The 14,764-nt window shown below is 41.2% G+C and overlaps 1 protein-coding gene across 3 annotated transcripts; it reads left to right on the forward strand.

Moving 5' to 3' along the window:
• The first annotated feature begins 849 nt into the window (after positions 1 to 849).
• RNF168 (ring finger protein 168) lies at positions 850 to 14,230 on the forward strand. 3 transcript variants are annotated; one of them, XM_053307452.1, is made up of 8 exons: positions 850 to 1,380; positions 3,315 to 3,657; positions 4,678 to 4,754; positions 5,633 to 5,824; positions 8,964 to 9,073; positions 11,533 to 11,620; positions 11,871 to 11,960; positions 12,237 to 14,230. In XM_053307452.1, exons 2-8 carry the CDS (start codon positions 3,357 to 3,359, stop codon positions 12,918 to 12,920), a joined length of 1,542 nt encoding a protein of 513 aa, XP_053163427.1. In that variant the 5' UTR covers positions 850 to 1,380; positions 3,315 to 3,356; the 3' UTR covers positions 12,921 to 14,230. The 3 variants fall into 3 exon arrangements, with proteins under 3 accessions (XP_053163427.1, XP_053163425.1, XP_053163426.1); XM_053307450.1 differs by having other exon boundaries at positions 851 to 1,380; positions 11,871 to 14,230; XM_053307451.1 differs by having other exon boundaries at positions 854 to 1,380; positions 5,633 to 5,809; positions 11,871 to 14,230.
• Positions 14,231 to 14,764: the final 534 nt, after the last annotated feature.

Consider the following 14,764-nt stretch of genomic DNA (forward strand, 5'->3'; position numbering starts at 1 on the left):
CTCCAAGGAGCCCAGAGCGGTGTACTACATACTTAAGTTTCTCTTTCACAACAACCCTGTGGTGTAGGTTAGGCTGAGAGAGAAGTGACTGGCCCAGAGTCACCCAGCTAGTATCATGGCTGAATGGGGATTTGAACTCGGGTCTCCTAGTCCAGCACTCTAGCCACTACACCACGCCGGCTCTCTTTAACACATTTAAGTAACACAAGTTGATATATCATCACGATGAACATGTATGTTGATGTTGTCACATTTTAATGTTTCCATTACTCCCCACCCCCCACCATTACATATTGCTGAAGACTGGATTCCATTCACTATATGCTGTGTCTTAGTATTGTGTGCACCTATTTGCATGCAAGTGCACAGGAGACACATCAGAGCCACACACTCACTTTGAAATTTTATTTCAAGAGATGGCTGTGTGTGTGTAACTCTTGAGGAAAGGCAACTCTAGTAACTTGCATGAAAAAAATTGAACAAGGTATCCACAAGGGAGAAAAATGGGGGTAGTGATTTTAAAAGGGCAGATTATAGAAAAGAAGGTCAGACCTTGGAAACTACGGATAGTCTGAGCCTCTAGCTTATGTTTAAGCACATACCATCCATATGTACAGTGCGCACACACAGAGATCTGTACACGCAAAGTTATTCACGCGTTATTTTCAACCTGCATACAGCAAAACACTTCCTCCCGCTGTCCTCTGCATTTGCAGGGGCTTGTACCTTTAAAAAAATGAACTCAGAGAGAGTCATTCATATAAAAGCATAAACAGACTTGTACCGATATCTATACACACAGGCAACATAACGCCTTAAAGGTCTTAAAAGAACACATTTAAGCGGCCACGTGCAGTACTTCTTAGAAAAGGGGGGGCGGGAAACACGGAAGCGGAAGGCTGTGTGCCGAGGCAGCTTGTTGTAGGCGGGGCTTGGGCCCGTCGTCCCCTGCGTGTCGTGTGCGCAGAGAGGGGCTGGGCTGGCGCTGGGCTCGCCTCGGGGTCGAAAAGGAGCCGTTGGTTTCGCGCGCGTTTTGCCCTGTGCGTGCAGCAGACATGCTGGGGTGTCCTTGGTGCCCAGCAACAGCCCTTTGAGCGGGAGGCTGTTGTAAGCGACGGAACGGTGAAGGCCCGCCCCCTTTGCGAGCCCCTACCTTAGGAAGGGCATCTGCGTGGTGAGGATGGAAGTTGGGGGTCTTCCTGGCCTTTAAAAGAGCTGTCGTCGCAGCTTCTCCACTTAAGGAAACGTGTGAAAGCAAACAAGCCGGATAGTTGGATTCGGGCTGCATGTTCTGCTCTGGGGTGAAACGGTTGTGAATGAAACACAGACAAGAAGTTTCCTCTGAACTTCGTATTGCACACAAGTCTCTTTTCTTCTCAGGTAAAAAGCCTTTAAAAGACCTATTTATTTCCCTAAACTTTTTAACTAGGCCTGTGGTTTTAAATTGTTCTAAGGTTTTAATTTCTGTTTTGTTTTGTTTTGTTTATGTTGCTGTAAACCACCCAGAGATGGAGGTTTGGGGCGGTGTACACGTATAATTAATAAATATTTATTAGTTAAGTAAGTTGATTATAACAATCTTGGGGTGGTTACAATAAAAACCAGGAAGCACCATCACCTTTGTTCCAATAACAGCCCCAAAGCTAGGAGATGGATATCACTGAATGTGGGTTGGTTTCAGGTTCAGTGCAGGTGGGACACAGGGGTGATGGTGTTTCTTGGTGTGTAACAGCTCGTGCAGGGATCTGCAGGAAGAAACCTTCCTGAGAAATTTCACTTATCTGATAGAAACTTGCTCTCAGATGGTTTTCAGGAACTCTGGAATTTGCTTAAAATTTTTACTTTTTTGGAATTCTGGCACCATCTGAGGATAGGTGTGTTAGTCTGCTGCAGCAAGCACAATAAAGAATCTTGTGGCCCCATAAAGACCAAACAATTTATTATAGTATATGGTGGACTCTAGTCCACAGAAATTTATCACATATGAAGAGTTATGTCTGTCTATGTGAAATGTTTTAAAGAAATTGTATGAAAGTGGAATGTTGTGTTCAAACTCTTCCTTGCCACCACCATGCATGCATTACTTTCTGAGTGTAGTATATTATTTCAGTCACTTAATTGATAGGCTGTTATTAAAAGCCTGCATAGTTTGTAAAAGGTTCAGTGCTCAATCCTTTCAGAATAAGTTGAATGAAAATTAACCTTTGTGTAACATGAACATACTGTAACAGGTCTACAGCTCTACTTAAACTGTGAGGATCTCCTGATGCAGGTATGGGCGGGCAGGCATGGGGCGGCGGGATGCAAGTTTCTCTGTCAGTTCCATTGTGCATATTTGGACTGCTATGTAGAATTCCAGCCCACTTCAGTCAGTAAAATATAGGTGCTGATAGCATTCCTTGTGTTATAAGTTTAACTTCACCCCACTTAATAAGAGAAGTTAGGTATCATACTGTGTTTCTCTAAGCATATTGCTAATAAACATCTACCATTCAGGAACAATGAATTACCCTGTGCACTGTTTGTTTCAGTACATTCCAGCTTCCAACCTCCTGCCCCAAATAGAAGAAACCCTGCCTGCTGCAAACCTGTTTGAAATCCAGCCAGAAAACTGGATTAAACCTGTCCCTTTACCTGTGTGAAACTTGAAATCAGTGGCCAAATTTCAGCATACAACATGGTGTTAACTGAACCCTGGATTAAAAGCTATACTTGTTTGTTTACCTGCTAGTTATGTGTCAAAAATGTTTTTAGTTCCTGTATCAGAAGCAGTCAATTGAGTGGTTGTTTTATTCCTTGTGCAGCAGAAACAGAGTCCCTGATTATCCAAAATGATTATTTTGTATGTTGGATCTTATGAACATAGCAGGCAGGCTATATATATATATATTTTGGAAGCAAATCTGCAATGCAAGGAAAGTCTCGTTCAGTTTACTACCATTTTTGCTGGAATAGTTGTTAGCAAGCTGGGTTCATAGAAACCATAAAGTTGAACGCTAACATAGAATCTCGAAGTTGGCAATGGGAACTGTAAAATAAGGTGGAGAGTCTGCTATAGTGAATACTGAATTTATTGACATGATTTAACACTTGATGACTGCTCTTTACGCTGGTGATGTAGCTTATGTATCAAGTGAGATACATACAATGGGATGATGAACAATGGGATAGATGTGAAAAAAGGAAGGTTAAACATTGGGGAGGATATTAAGAACATGATTAAGGAGAGTCAAATAGATGATGTAGAAGTTGGTAAACAGATACAACTTGTGTTTTTTTAATAGTTCTAAGCAGATTATGTTTACTTATTTCAGAAGCTGATGATGCTCTAGCCACCTTCTCTACCTGGACTGAAAATGTCAAAGAAATTGGAGGCTCCACTTTCCTTGTCAGACTGTTGTTGTAATATTTGCATGGAAATATTTCTGGAACCAGTCACATTGCCATGCCACCACACTCTCTGCAAATCCTGTTTCCAGCTTACAGTGGAAAAAGCCAGTCTGTGTTGCCCTTTCTGCCGTCGGCGAGTCTCTTCTTGGGCAAGATATAATGCCCGCAAAAACACTCTTGTTAATGTAGAATTGTGGGGAAAGATTCAAAAGTATTTCCCAGAAGAATGCCAACGTAGAATTAATGGACAGGACCTAGAAGAAGATGGTAAGTAACATTGGCATGCCGTATATAGGTATGTTTATCCAAATCCTCTAAGCAACAATTACATAATGTCCAGGGGAAAGCAGTAATATAAATCTCATGTGATAGTCAGTAGTAAGTAAGAATTGTCTCCATGTGACAGGCAGGAAACCTTTTGCAAGCTCAGAGGATTGGTTAATTGAAGGTTTTGGTTTGCTTTTTTTTTTTTAATCACCAGTGTGCCAAAATTGATGAATGTGGGTGGAAGGGCTAGTAAAATGTTTGTAGGCACCAATATTTGCTATTTTATTTGCAAGACTGCAGTAATGGAATAATTTATGTATTTGTAGCCATTGATGAAAGGCCGGATTGTCATCCCACACCCTGATAAATGTGTGGCTATGCATTTATTTTTTCCACAAAAGTGATTTCATGAAGAAAACAGTAATAATTATTACTGAGTGAGTAACTTGTGAGTTTAGGGATAAGAATAGCAAATAGCTGGAAAGAAAATGCCATAATTTTAGGCAAAAACGCTGTAAACTCCTCAGCTAAACGGAACATCATGAGTGTTGCGTGAGATCAGTACAGAGACTCCAGTCCTTAGATATAATTTCTTATAGTATGCTTGGAGATTACTGTGAATGTGGGTTCCACAGGAGCGTTGGTGGAACCTGCACATACGCGCTGCATCAGCGTACATGCTGCAGGTGCTGAAAATTAACTTTTAAACATGTATGCGCTGTGGCATTTCTGCTGAAAATCATTGCAATTACTTTCCTAAAGGGTTGAAGCTTATATGTTACTTTGATCCTTCGGTGTTAGGGAAGCTAAGAATAACTTAAATTACAAGAAAGTACTTGGGATTTATTAACTGCTTAGAGTTGATTGTGATTAATGATGTGATTTAAGATGTGCAGTTTGTCATGTAGCATTTAGGTGACAATGCAGCTTGAAAAATAATGTTGCCACAGCTTCATAGGAACTGCAGTCTTAAAATAATGTGTGTACATAATAATGATACTTCCTTCTTTCTCTGGATAGCATGCATACCTCAGCCAGTACACTGCTTAAGTAAGCCTGGAGAATTAAGGCAAGAATATGAAGCTGAGATTACCAAGGTAAATCTAGAAAGCTGAATAGAATGCACTGATTATTTTCCAAGATTCCATAAAAATGTATTTCCAGTCAGGTGTGTGTGAACAATAAAGCAATGCCGAGTGTGGGGTGGGGGCTGCTAAGCCCCCCCACGCTCCATTTTGTGCTGGCATTTCTCCCCCGCACTGCCTTGCCTTCTCACTGCTGCATTCCTACCACATTGAGCCTGCTGCCTATGTTCCTTACCATCCTCAGCTCGCACAACATTTGCTTCACACTGGCTGGATGCTCATAGAAAAAGGAATCATCCAGCTGCTATGAAGCAGGTGCTTCATGGGCTGGAGGGAGCAAGGAAGTCACCTTGCATTTCCCCCCAGCCATCCTAGAAGATGCAGCAGAGAGGAGTGTGTCCAGCCTCTGTGGTGGGATGGGAGAAAGCACAGCAGTGGAGGCAAGGTGAGGAAATGTGGCAGTAGCTTGTCCCTGGGCTGCTGCTCAGCTTGCTATGCCCCTGCATCCAATCCTTGTTTCAGGGAAGGGGAGGGTAAATAATAACCACAAATAATGGCTGGCTATTAAGCCAAAACAAAATGTGTGAACATTTGTTTGGCAAACACTAGGGATGTGCATGGAACTGGCTGGCTCGGTTTGAGGCTGAGTAAAAGGGTTTTTTAAAAAAATTATTTATTTATTTAAAATTACAGGTTTGCGAACCCCGCAAACTTTGCGGGGTGTTCAGTCCGGGGTTGGACCGAATGGGGGGTGGTTTGGTTTGACGTTGAACATGTTCACCATCTAACCTGTTTGCACACCCCTAGTAAACACATCCCTTGCGCTTCAAGAATTAAGGTATTTAGTTTATAAACTATAAGAGGTTAAAAATAACGAACTCCTGTTTCAGGTGGAAGCAGAAAGACAAGCTCATGAACAAGAAGAAAGCAAAGTAAGTGAAGAGTATATTCAAAGGCTGTTGGCAGAAGAGGAGGCAGAGCGGAGGGTAACGGAAGAAAAGAAAAAACAGATGGCAGAACAATTATTAAAAGATGAAATGTTAGCACGCGAACTGAGTTTCAGTCTGGTAAGTTTGCTCAAGGTGAGACATTTAAGTAATCTCTAACACTTGATGTAGACATCTCAGAGTGCTAGGAATTTTAAAATTGAAAGATTACTTTATTAAATCATCAAATGCCTTTTCAGTGTTACAATGTAAAGAAGAAGTTTTACCCATGATATGAAATACTTCGAGCATGAACCACAAGAATGTAAACTTGACTCAAATGCTTTCTCTGCATCTAAGAATACTATTACTACTTCCTTATTCTGTTTATGCTTGTGTATTGCTGTAATTAAACTTCTAATATTCGTTGCCAACTTATAGCTGGGAATAAACCCAGACTGATCATCATCAGTATATTATCCTGTGTATCTGAACTTCTGAAGTAACTGTGGATTACTTATTCCTATTGAGTGCAGCCTCAATAGGAATGTCATCTACAATTATTTCAGAAGTTCAGATTCACAGGATCACATATCGACCCTTGCTTACTATGCTTACAGACGTATAGTGCTGCCCACTATTTTTGATAGAAGTCTTTGGGGTAATTCATCAACACTTCTGCTTAACAATGCTGCTTTCAGATAAGAATTGTTGTGAAGGCATCCCTCATTCAAACCTGCAAATGTAACTGGTTAATCAGATTCCTACATTAAACTAAGTAAAGGCCAAGAGCAGTGATAGGAGGCTATGGGGTCCCATGATAGAATATTTTCTTATTTCGTTGGTGCTGTGCCATAGTCCCTGGTGGCGCAGTGGTAAAACTGCTGCTCTGTAACCAGAAGGTTGCAAGATCAATCCTGACCAAGGGGCTCAAGGTTGACTCAGCCTTCCATCCTTCCGAGGTTGGTAAAATGATTACCCAGAAATGTTGGGGGCAATATGCTAAATCATTGTAAACCGCTTAGAGAGCTTCCAGCTATAGAGCGGTATATAAATGTAAGTGCTATTGCTATTGCTATAGTCCACTTGAAGTCTTGTTTCATGAGCTCTTGAACTAGACTCCAAGCAGCACAGAACTGGCCTTCTGAGCAGGGGAAGGAACTAGCAGTCCTCTTTGTTTCCATCATGCATCCTGTTCTCTCCTCACCCCCAGTTAGGGAGAGCTGGTGCCACCATGTTACTGTATTTACTGGAATCCAAGGTTTTTCCCAAGTTCTTTGATATTAGAAATCAGGGGGTCATCTTAAATTCAAAGTTGTTGTCCTTTCAGGAAAATACAGGTATAACCTATATTTAACCTCTATTTTTAAGTAATCTATTTGGGTAAATACAGTAGCGTTTTGTTTCAGAGTTCAGGAGAGCTTTGCATAACAGCAGGTGTTCTGAGGTTTTCAATATTTAGAATGGAGTGGATGTATCAGAACTTGCTCATTAATTGGCTAAATCCTTCACAGTATTAGCAATGTGCTAAATTAACTTCTACTGATAAGAAGTGAATGTAGTGTATGATCCACTGTTTAAAGTATGGATGTGCCTGAACTAGCTCCTGCAGCTGTGGGCGGGGCAGGGATCAGTTCCTTTAAAAACCAAGCAAGCAGGTCCTTAACTGTTCCTCTGCTGTCCCACCACTTTTCCGGGCACAGTTTTGTGAGCCAAGCCTGATTTGTACATTAGATATGCTCCGGAGCTAGCATAGGAAATTAGGCTTGTTTCATCAGTGTCACAAAGTGACCAGTTCTTTATACGGTGACCATGTATGTTCTGGGCTTGAAGGTAGAAAGACCAAAACTCTCTCACATAATTCAGTGGGCTTTATTGAGTATAAAAGATTGTCAGATCCACGGCATCAATCTAACTGAGCAAGAAACAAAACAATCAATCATAGCTACTAGTAATAACCAAGTAGTGTCCCTAACTAGCATATGTGTGGAGATGCATGTCATCTCAGTAATTACTTCTAACAAGAGATAGAGAAACTAGAAAGAAGAAGTGGGGGAGGGAGTTGCTTAGAAGGGGGAATGGCAGAGCACCAGGGTTTAGTGAGGGGCAGGGAAGTTGGAGGCAAAGGCTGGTTCTTGAGAGAGGCATATTACTGGGTCTTGTCGTGGGACAGCAAGTGTGCGCAGCTTGGGTCCGATGCTTGGGAGCGAAATTCAGGCAGGCCTCATGCAGTCATGTTGGATATTGCTGAATAGTAGGTAGAAATTTTCTCTTATCTCTAGCCACGTGCTAGGATCACCAGTAATTTCTTGCCTATGTCAAGAAGAACCTTTATTTCTGCCTCGTGGTTTAGCAACAGGTTCAAGAAATGAGCAATGAGTAAGCTTTGCTTGTTAGTCAAAAGCTTACTGAAGCCCTCTCCAGAGAGCTCAACTTTTATAGTTGTTCGATCATTTGACCTCAATATAGAGTCTTTTCAAAATATCAGCATCCTTCCTGAATCTCAAAAGGTGTCAATTGCTGTTGTCCTCTGGATCCTGTCTCCTGACAATTATTGATCAGATCAGTCTGAATTCCATCTCCTGTTGTCATTAACTGTTATTGGGAAGAATCTGTTCTATTGACATTCCCCAAACAAATCTGCATCTCTAAAGGCCGTCTCATGTCCACAGACGTTCTGGTGTCTTGCCTCAAAGAATGTTAAAAGTCAAAGGTGTTAAAAAGGAAGCAGGGAGAGCCTAAGCTAGGGGTGTACAAGTCAAATACCCTGGTGGGCTGGAAACAAACATGACTTGTATGCAAGGGCCGAAGTAAATTTTCAGCACATTAATAATTATTTAAAATATATTGATGAAAGCAATTATTAGTTACCCAAAGCATGAGAATGTAAGAGGAGGCTCCTGGCAACCTTTCCTCTTCCCTGCCCCCCATGCACTTTCAACGCTTGCAAAGATCAATTTTGAAAGAGGGCTGACCTCCACCAAGTCCATGGGGCAAGGTGGCATTTTGCATCTCACCTCAGGCACCACAATACTTTGGGCCACCCCTGGGGCCAGCAAAAAAAGTCCCTGCAGGCCAGATCCAGCCCTCGGGCCTTACGTTGTTCAGGCGCAGGTAAGGACCTGATTACCTGTTTTTTAAAGGAACTGATCCCTATTCCACCAAAGTGGTTTAGATGTGGGTCCTGAGCCGGTTCGCTGCTTCCCTAAGGAGGCGCCAAACTGGTTCGGGCACATGCCTAATTTAAAGGCAGGCTTATTTTCATTTGTGTGTCTCTCTCTTTTTGCAATTTAAGAACAGCTCTAGTGAGGAGCACTTACTTAGCAGTCTGTCTCCTGGCCCATCCCCGTCTAATTCCTGCAGAACATCAAAAAATAAATCAAGCAAGTCTGGAAACATCATTAAGTAAGTCAAGTTCAGTCATCTGTCCCAATATTTGTTGGTGATGCATAAATTCAATACTTGCATTATGTGGAATGACAGGAACTTTGCAATATGATTTTACTATTGGCAATTAATATTTTCAATAAGATATAATACCTTACCTAGTAGATAGTGTTCTCATTTTCAAGTAAGATGGTATTCTAGCTTGGTTGCAATTTTATTCTTGTAACTGGATTTTGCTTTTGTGTTGTAGTTGTCTTATACTGATGTGCATATTTTGAACATAGCCCTGTAATCTGTACATTACTTCTACTGAAGTAATCTGTCCTCTGTTGTACATGTTGGTTTTTGTAAAAGTGTTGCTCCATCCTTATAGATTCAAGAACAGGATGGTGTCCCATTGGATCTGTGACCCTACTAAAACTACAAACAGTCTTGTGGCACCTGAAGGACTAACAAATATGTAGCATAAATATATAGCCAGAGCCCATTTGTCAAATGTATGCTCATTTAAGGATGTGTACCTTGAAGACATGAGGAAAAGATAATAGAAAACATAGTGTGGCAAAAGGATCAAGTAATGCAAGACCCAGCTGTAGATGTGTCACAGTACAGGAGAACCTCTCAATTTGCTGATCCAGCATCTGTGGTTTCGCATATATGACGTTGGGTAATTGACACCTAACCTTGGTGTGTGCAGAAGAAAACATAAAAAGGGTTAATTCCACATATCCCCAGGTTGGGGGCAGCTGGCCGCCATTCGGAGAAGAGCCATTTTGTGACTCGTTTGTTCTAAAATTTAAAAAAACCCAGCGAGTTTTCATGAGGGGACCAGAATTGGGACGTGTGGGAGGAATTTCTGGAGAACATGGCATTTTTTTTCAAAAGCAATTTTTTGTCTCCAGGAACCTAAACCTTTGAGTCCCATAGCCTTGGTATCCATGGTTCCATTTTCCACGGTTGGAGTGGAGAACAGAACCTCCACAGATACTGGAGTTCTCCTGTACTACACAGAGCACAAATGAACACAAGATCCAGTTAGCATAGGTGTTAGCATTCCTGATTAGCAACCACTAGTGATGAATAAGTATAGCAAAATCAGGGGTGTAAAATAACATGTAAAGGGGGATAATTAGTGATTCACATACACGGCGACACCAGCTTAAGAGAGTCAATGCATATAACTCCTAGGGCCCCTGCAGCCCACTGAGCCTGCCAAAAGGATGTAAAGATGTGGGCTGCATCATTGGTAGACTGGAGGGAGAGAACCTGGAAGAGGGCAAGGTTACCCTGCTAGCACATGTATGCAAAGTTTCCAGACCCTTTCCCCCTTCAGCCACCCATGACACAGCTCATGTCATTGCCATGGGTCCCTCAACCTTCAGCAATGCCTTCTGGGCAGAATTGGGGTTGCAGTGGTGCCGAGAGTTGCTTGTACCAACTCTCTTCCACTGCAGTTGTTGTGTATGTGAGCTGTTTTCTGCAGTGACCTAACTATTCTGAAGAATTGTTGAGCTCAAGCTTGTCAGATTGCTGGCTTTATATTGCAGTTCTCTTCTGAGGTTTTTTAACTGGAGTACGATGCACCTATCTCCATCTTTTATAGCCTCACCTGGTAAAAATGTATATATATATTTCTTTGACTTGGGTATATACACCTAGACATTTAGGTGACCACCTCATGTTTCGCACATGGACTCTGGCCTATGTACGTTTTCTTCCACAATAAATTTGTTAATCTTAAATGTGCCGCAAGACTGTTGTGATTGCTGCATCAAACTGATATGAGTAACACTCTGGAACAATCCTTATGGTTCTGGCTTGGGTTGGTGTGTCTTCCTAATGCTTTTGTGACCTAGCCATTTGGTTGTATTAAGATATTGTTATCATGGAGGTTTTGGATCCACCCCACCCCCCAAATGTTCTTAAAGAATAAAAAATAAGAGTAAAAACAAGATAGAGCAAAAGCTCTATACTTACAGACATTGATGATTGCAGCTCATATCTCCACCCGCCATGAAATCGGCAACTTTTGCAATAACCCATGAAAAAAGAAGCTGAGTTGTATAATACTGCCATACATCTGCTCAGAAATAAAAGATTGTTAACAACTATGCTGGCTTTGCCCATATATACAGTGGTCCCTCGACTTACGTAGTTAATCCGTTCTGAACGGATGTTCGTAAGTCGAAATTTTCGTAGGTCGAAAAGCGCACCCACGGAGGTCTGGAAACACTCGTAAGTCGAGGAAACCGCATCTAAAAATTCGTAAGTCGAGGAAGCCAAATCTAAACCGCCAACTACTTCCGGTCTTTTTTGTCGTTCGTAAGTCGAAAACGTTGGTTGTCGAGTAGTTCGTAGGTCGAGGGACTACTGTGTGTGTGTGTGTGTGTGTGTGTATATATATATATATATATATTCTATGGCTTTACTCTTCACAAGCTGCAAATATGCTTATTTTCCTCCTTTTCCCTCTTAAGGTATTTATCTCCAAAGTCCAGTACTGCTTTTCCTTCAAAGCTGCTCTCCAAAAATTTAGAGGAAGAAATCATTGGCTCATCTTCTGGGGTAATCAATACAATAATCTTATATTTTAGTGGTGGAAGTGATACCTTCTCTGATTAGAGCAAACTTTTAAAACTATACATTTTTGAATCCCAGTTGTGAACGTGTGCCTACTACTTAATATAACATGCATTTTCATGGTCTGTACAACAAGAATTCCAGTTTCTCTCATATTTAAAAAGTTGCTTGAAGAATCTGGGGAAAAGTAAATTCTGTATTTGACAGCTTAATTTGTGCTCTGTTTTGTGTCCAGGAGAACAACAGCACTAAAAACAACTTTACGTGTGGGGAGGAAAGAAAAGAAGATGAAATGCCCACATTGTCTCCACAGATGATCAATGAGGTGAGGAATACTAAAGAATCCTTTTTAGACTCACCTATGCCACAATTAAATATATGCACTAAAATTGAATCTAGCCCTCTTGGCCGCGATCTGTCATGTTTTTCCAGTCATCAGGTAAATGAACTAGCAAATGAGCTTTCCAGTATTGGGCATAGGGAAGACCCTGCAACAGAATCTTCTTTCTCAAAGAGAGGTGTAGCTGGTTCTGACTTTAAAAATGGCAATTTTATAAGAAATACGCACTTGGCAAAACATGCGAAAATCAATTCTTTTCAGGAAACATTAATTTCTGCAACATCCGATAACCAGAAGAACAGCAGCATTGCAACCTGTGACTTAGTAAAGGTGCTGGAAATCAACCCAGTAGAAAATAAAGACCATAGTGGCTCTCCAATCACTAAAGGTATTACAAAGAGAAAATCTCAAGATTCTCCTGAGACAGCCATGGATTCATGCTTGAATGATAAAAGAAGAAAAACTTCCTTACAAAGTGATGAAGATGAAGAGGAGTTTGATATACAAAAGCAGATGAGTTTGGAGCAGCAGCTTTATGAAAGGTATAAGCAAGAAGAAGAGGACAGACGTCTAGCTTTGAAGCTTCAGAAGGAAATAGACAAAGAACAGAAGACAACAAATCGCAAAAAAGGCTCTCCAGATGAGTACCATTTGCGCCCCAAAACATCTCCATCAGCGACGGAATCCTCTCCTGTAAGGAAATCCTGCAAACTTTCAAATAACTCAATGCCTCCAAACAGCCAAACTGAAGCAGGTCAACACAAATTGCGGAGAGCTTCTCACAATGAAAATTGGAAACCCTCTCACAAGCTCCGGACAAAGTCACCTGGTGTAAAAGAAGGAAATGTTTTGAACTGTGTCCTCAACAGCTCTAAGAATGCAGAATTGCTGCCCAACAGACAAAAAACAATTCTTCAGATGTTTAAGAAGTCTTCCTCAAAATAGGAGGTCAGGAGTTCCTATGAAGGCACTGTGCCATTATTGGGAATTAAAGAAGGAATTACCTTTTGGAAAGCTGATTCAGTTACATTATCTATGTAGAGAATATGCTTTCAGAATTAATGTGCTCCTTGGCTGGGAACCAGTAATGCCTGCTGTATGTCCATTTACATTGACTTCTTGTTCTGAGTTATTTAACATGCTTGGTAACAAGTTATTCTGAGTGACGAGAGATTACCAGCCTATATAGTTTATGTTGATGCTGTGCTTTTGTCCCAGAATGTATCTTCAAAGCAGCTTCCAGTGATATATTCCCCCACAGGCCCACACTCAAGAGTAGTAAGTGAATGGAGGTGGATTATGGGAACAATAACATTTCTGTGTATCGAGTAAATGTGAATGTTATAGGTCATATTTTACTAGAACACCCTCATGCTTAAGTTGATATGATTGATACTATTGCCCATATTGAATGAAGTGTTAATTAGGCCTGTTGGAATGTCCATTTCTGAGAATGTATGTACCACCACCACCTCTGGTGCCACATGAAGGCAGGCACTCCTAGCATAGCCAACTCCATGCAGAACTTGCCATTTCTGACATGGGTTGGTGGGGGACCTCTTCTGCAGAGCCCGAGCCCATGGGGAAGCCTGAGAAGGCACATGAGGATGCCTTGAGTGCCTTCTGGGCATCCCTGCACCCTTTTCTGGCCATATCTCTGGGCTTCAGTTGTGTAGAAGAGGCTCCACTGGTGCTGGATATGGCAGGTACTGCAAGGAGCTGGATTTAATAGCAAGTGTCTCAAATTCATTCTTTACATCTCCCCATAACATATTTGCCATTGACTATTAAGATGCCATATACTGCTCCCATATGAACAGATTTTCTATTCTTTGAAATACAAATTTGCATTTGTTTAGAACATCTATCAGAATGGCTTTCAAGTCAGAGAGAACCCATCTATCTTGAATGGACCCCCGCCCCGCTGCAGTTCTTTAGGGAACCTAAACTATTTAACACATTTTGAAATAATATCTAGTAAATGGTAGATTATATCCAGCCTTTGTGTGCATGGAAAGAAGTACCTGGGAGATCTATATACAACCCAAAGTCAGCAAGAAAACGATGTGTATTTTGTATACTATGTATATTTTCAAATTATACTACTTATAAGTAACATGCTAGAAACTTTTTACAGATAATACACTGGTCTTTGCAGACAACAAGCAACAAACAAGCCCTATAGAATTTGTTCTTATTACTGTTGTCCAGTTCTTCTGCAGAACCCAGACCTAAAAATAAATGTTTTAACTGAGCCTGGGAGAAGTTCATCTTCGTGTCATTGTTATTAGTTTGTCTCTTGTACATTTGCAACATGTATACTTTTTCCTAGATGTTGAATGAAACACAGCTGTTGAGGTCTTGTGAGTTTGCTTCATGCCGAGAAACAAACTTTTAGTACTGAATAATTCTGTCTTTGTGGACTGCTAGGAAAAAACATTCTTAAAATCAATTACAAATGTCTTTTTGTTGTTAATTTATTAGGAAGGACAAAAAATAGTTAATGGGTAGGTGCGCATTTTAAATCTGTAATAGTAGCCTCTGTGTTCAGGGGTCAGCAACATTTCAGAAATGGCATGCCAAGCCTTCATTTATTCACTGTAATATAAGGTTTTGTATGCTGAGATTATGTGTGGGCCTTGGTGGGTCCCATTCACTCATAAGATCACCTTGCTTCTGACTCAGTCCCTCCCCCTTACACCCAGGACCTGCTCTGCTGGTTGCTTCCCCAGCCCTGCCCCTCTGTAAAGAAACCAGTTAAGATGTTGATTGACTTAAAAACTGTGTAG

The sequence above is a fragment of the Hemicordylus capensis genome, chromosome 3 (genome assembly GCF_027244095.1).
Source record: "Hemicordylus capensis ecotype Gifberg chromosome 3, rHemCap1.1.pri, whole genome shotgun sequence".
In the NCBI taxonomy this organism is placed as follows: domain Eukaryota; kingdom Metazoa; phylum Chordata; class Lepidosauria; order Squamata; family Cordylidae; genus Hemicordylus; species Hemicordylus capensis.

Excerpts from the sequence above, each read along its gene's own strand:
- RNF168 (XM_053307450.1), top strand. The coding sequence starts at position 3,357 with ATGTCAAAGAAATTGGAGGCTCCACTTTCCTTGTCAGACTGTTGTTGT. Across the intron at positions 3,658-4,677 it reads ACAGGACCTAGAAGAAGATG|CATGCATACCTCAGCCAGTA; the intron begins GTAAGTAACATT and ends TTCTCTGGATAG. Across the intron at positions 4,755-5,632 it reads ATGAAGCTGAGATTACCAAG|GTGGAAGCAGAAAGACAAGC; the intron begins GTAAATCTAGAA and ends CTCCTGTTTCAG.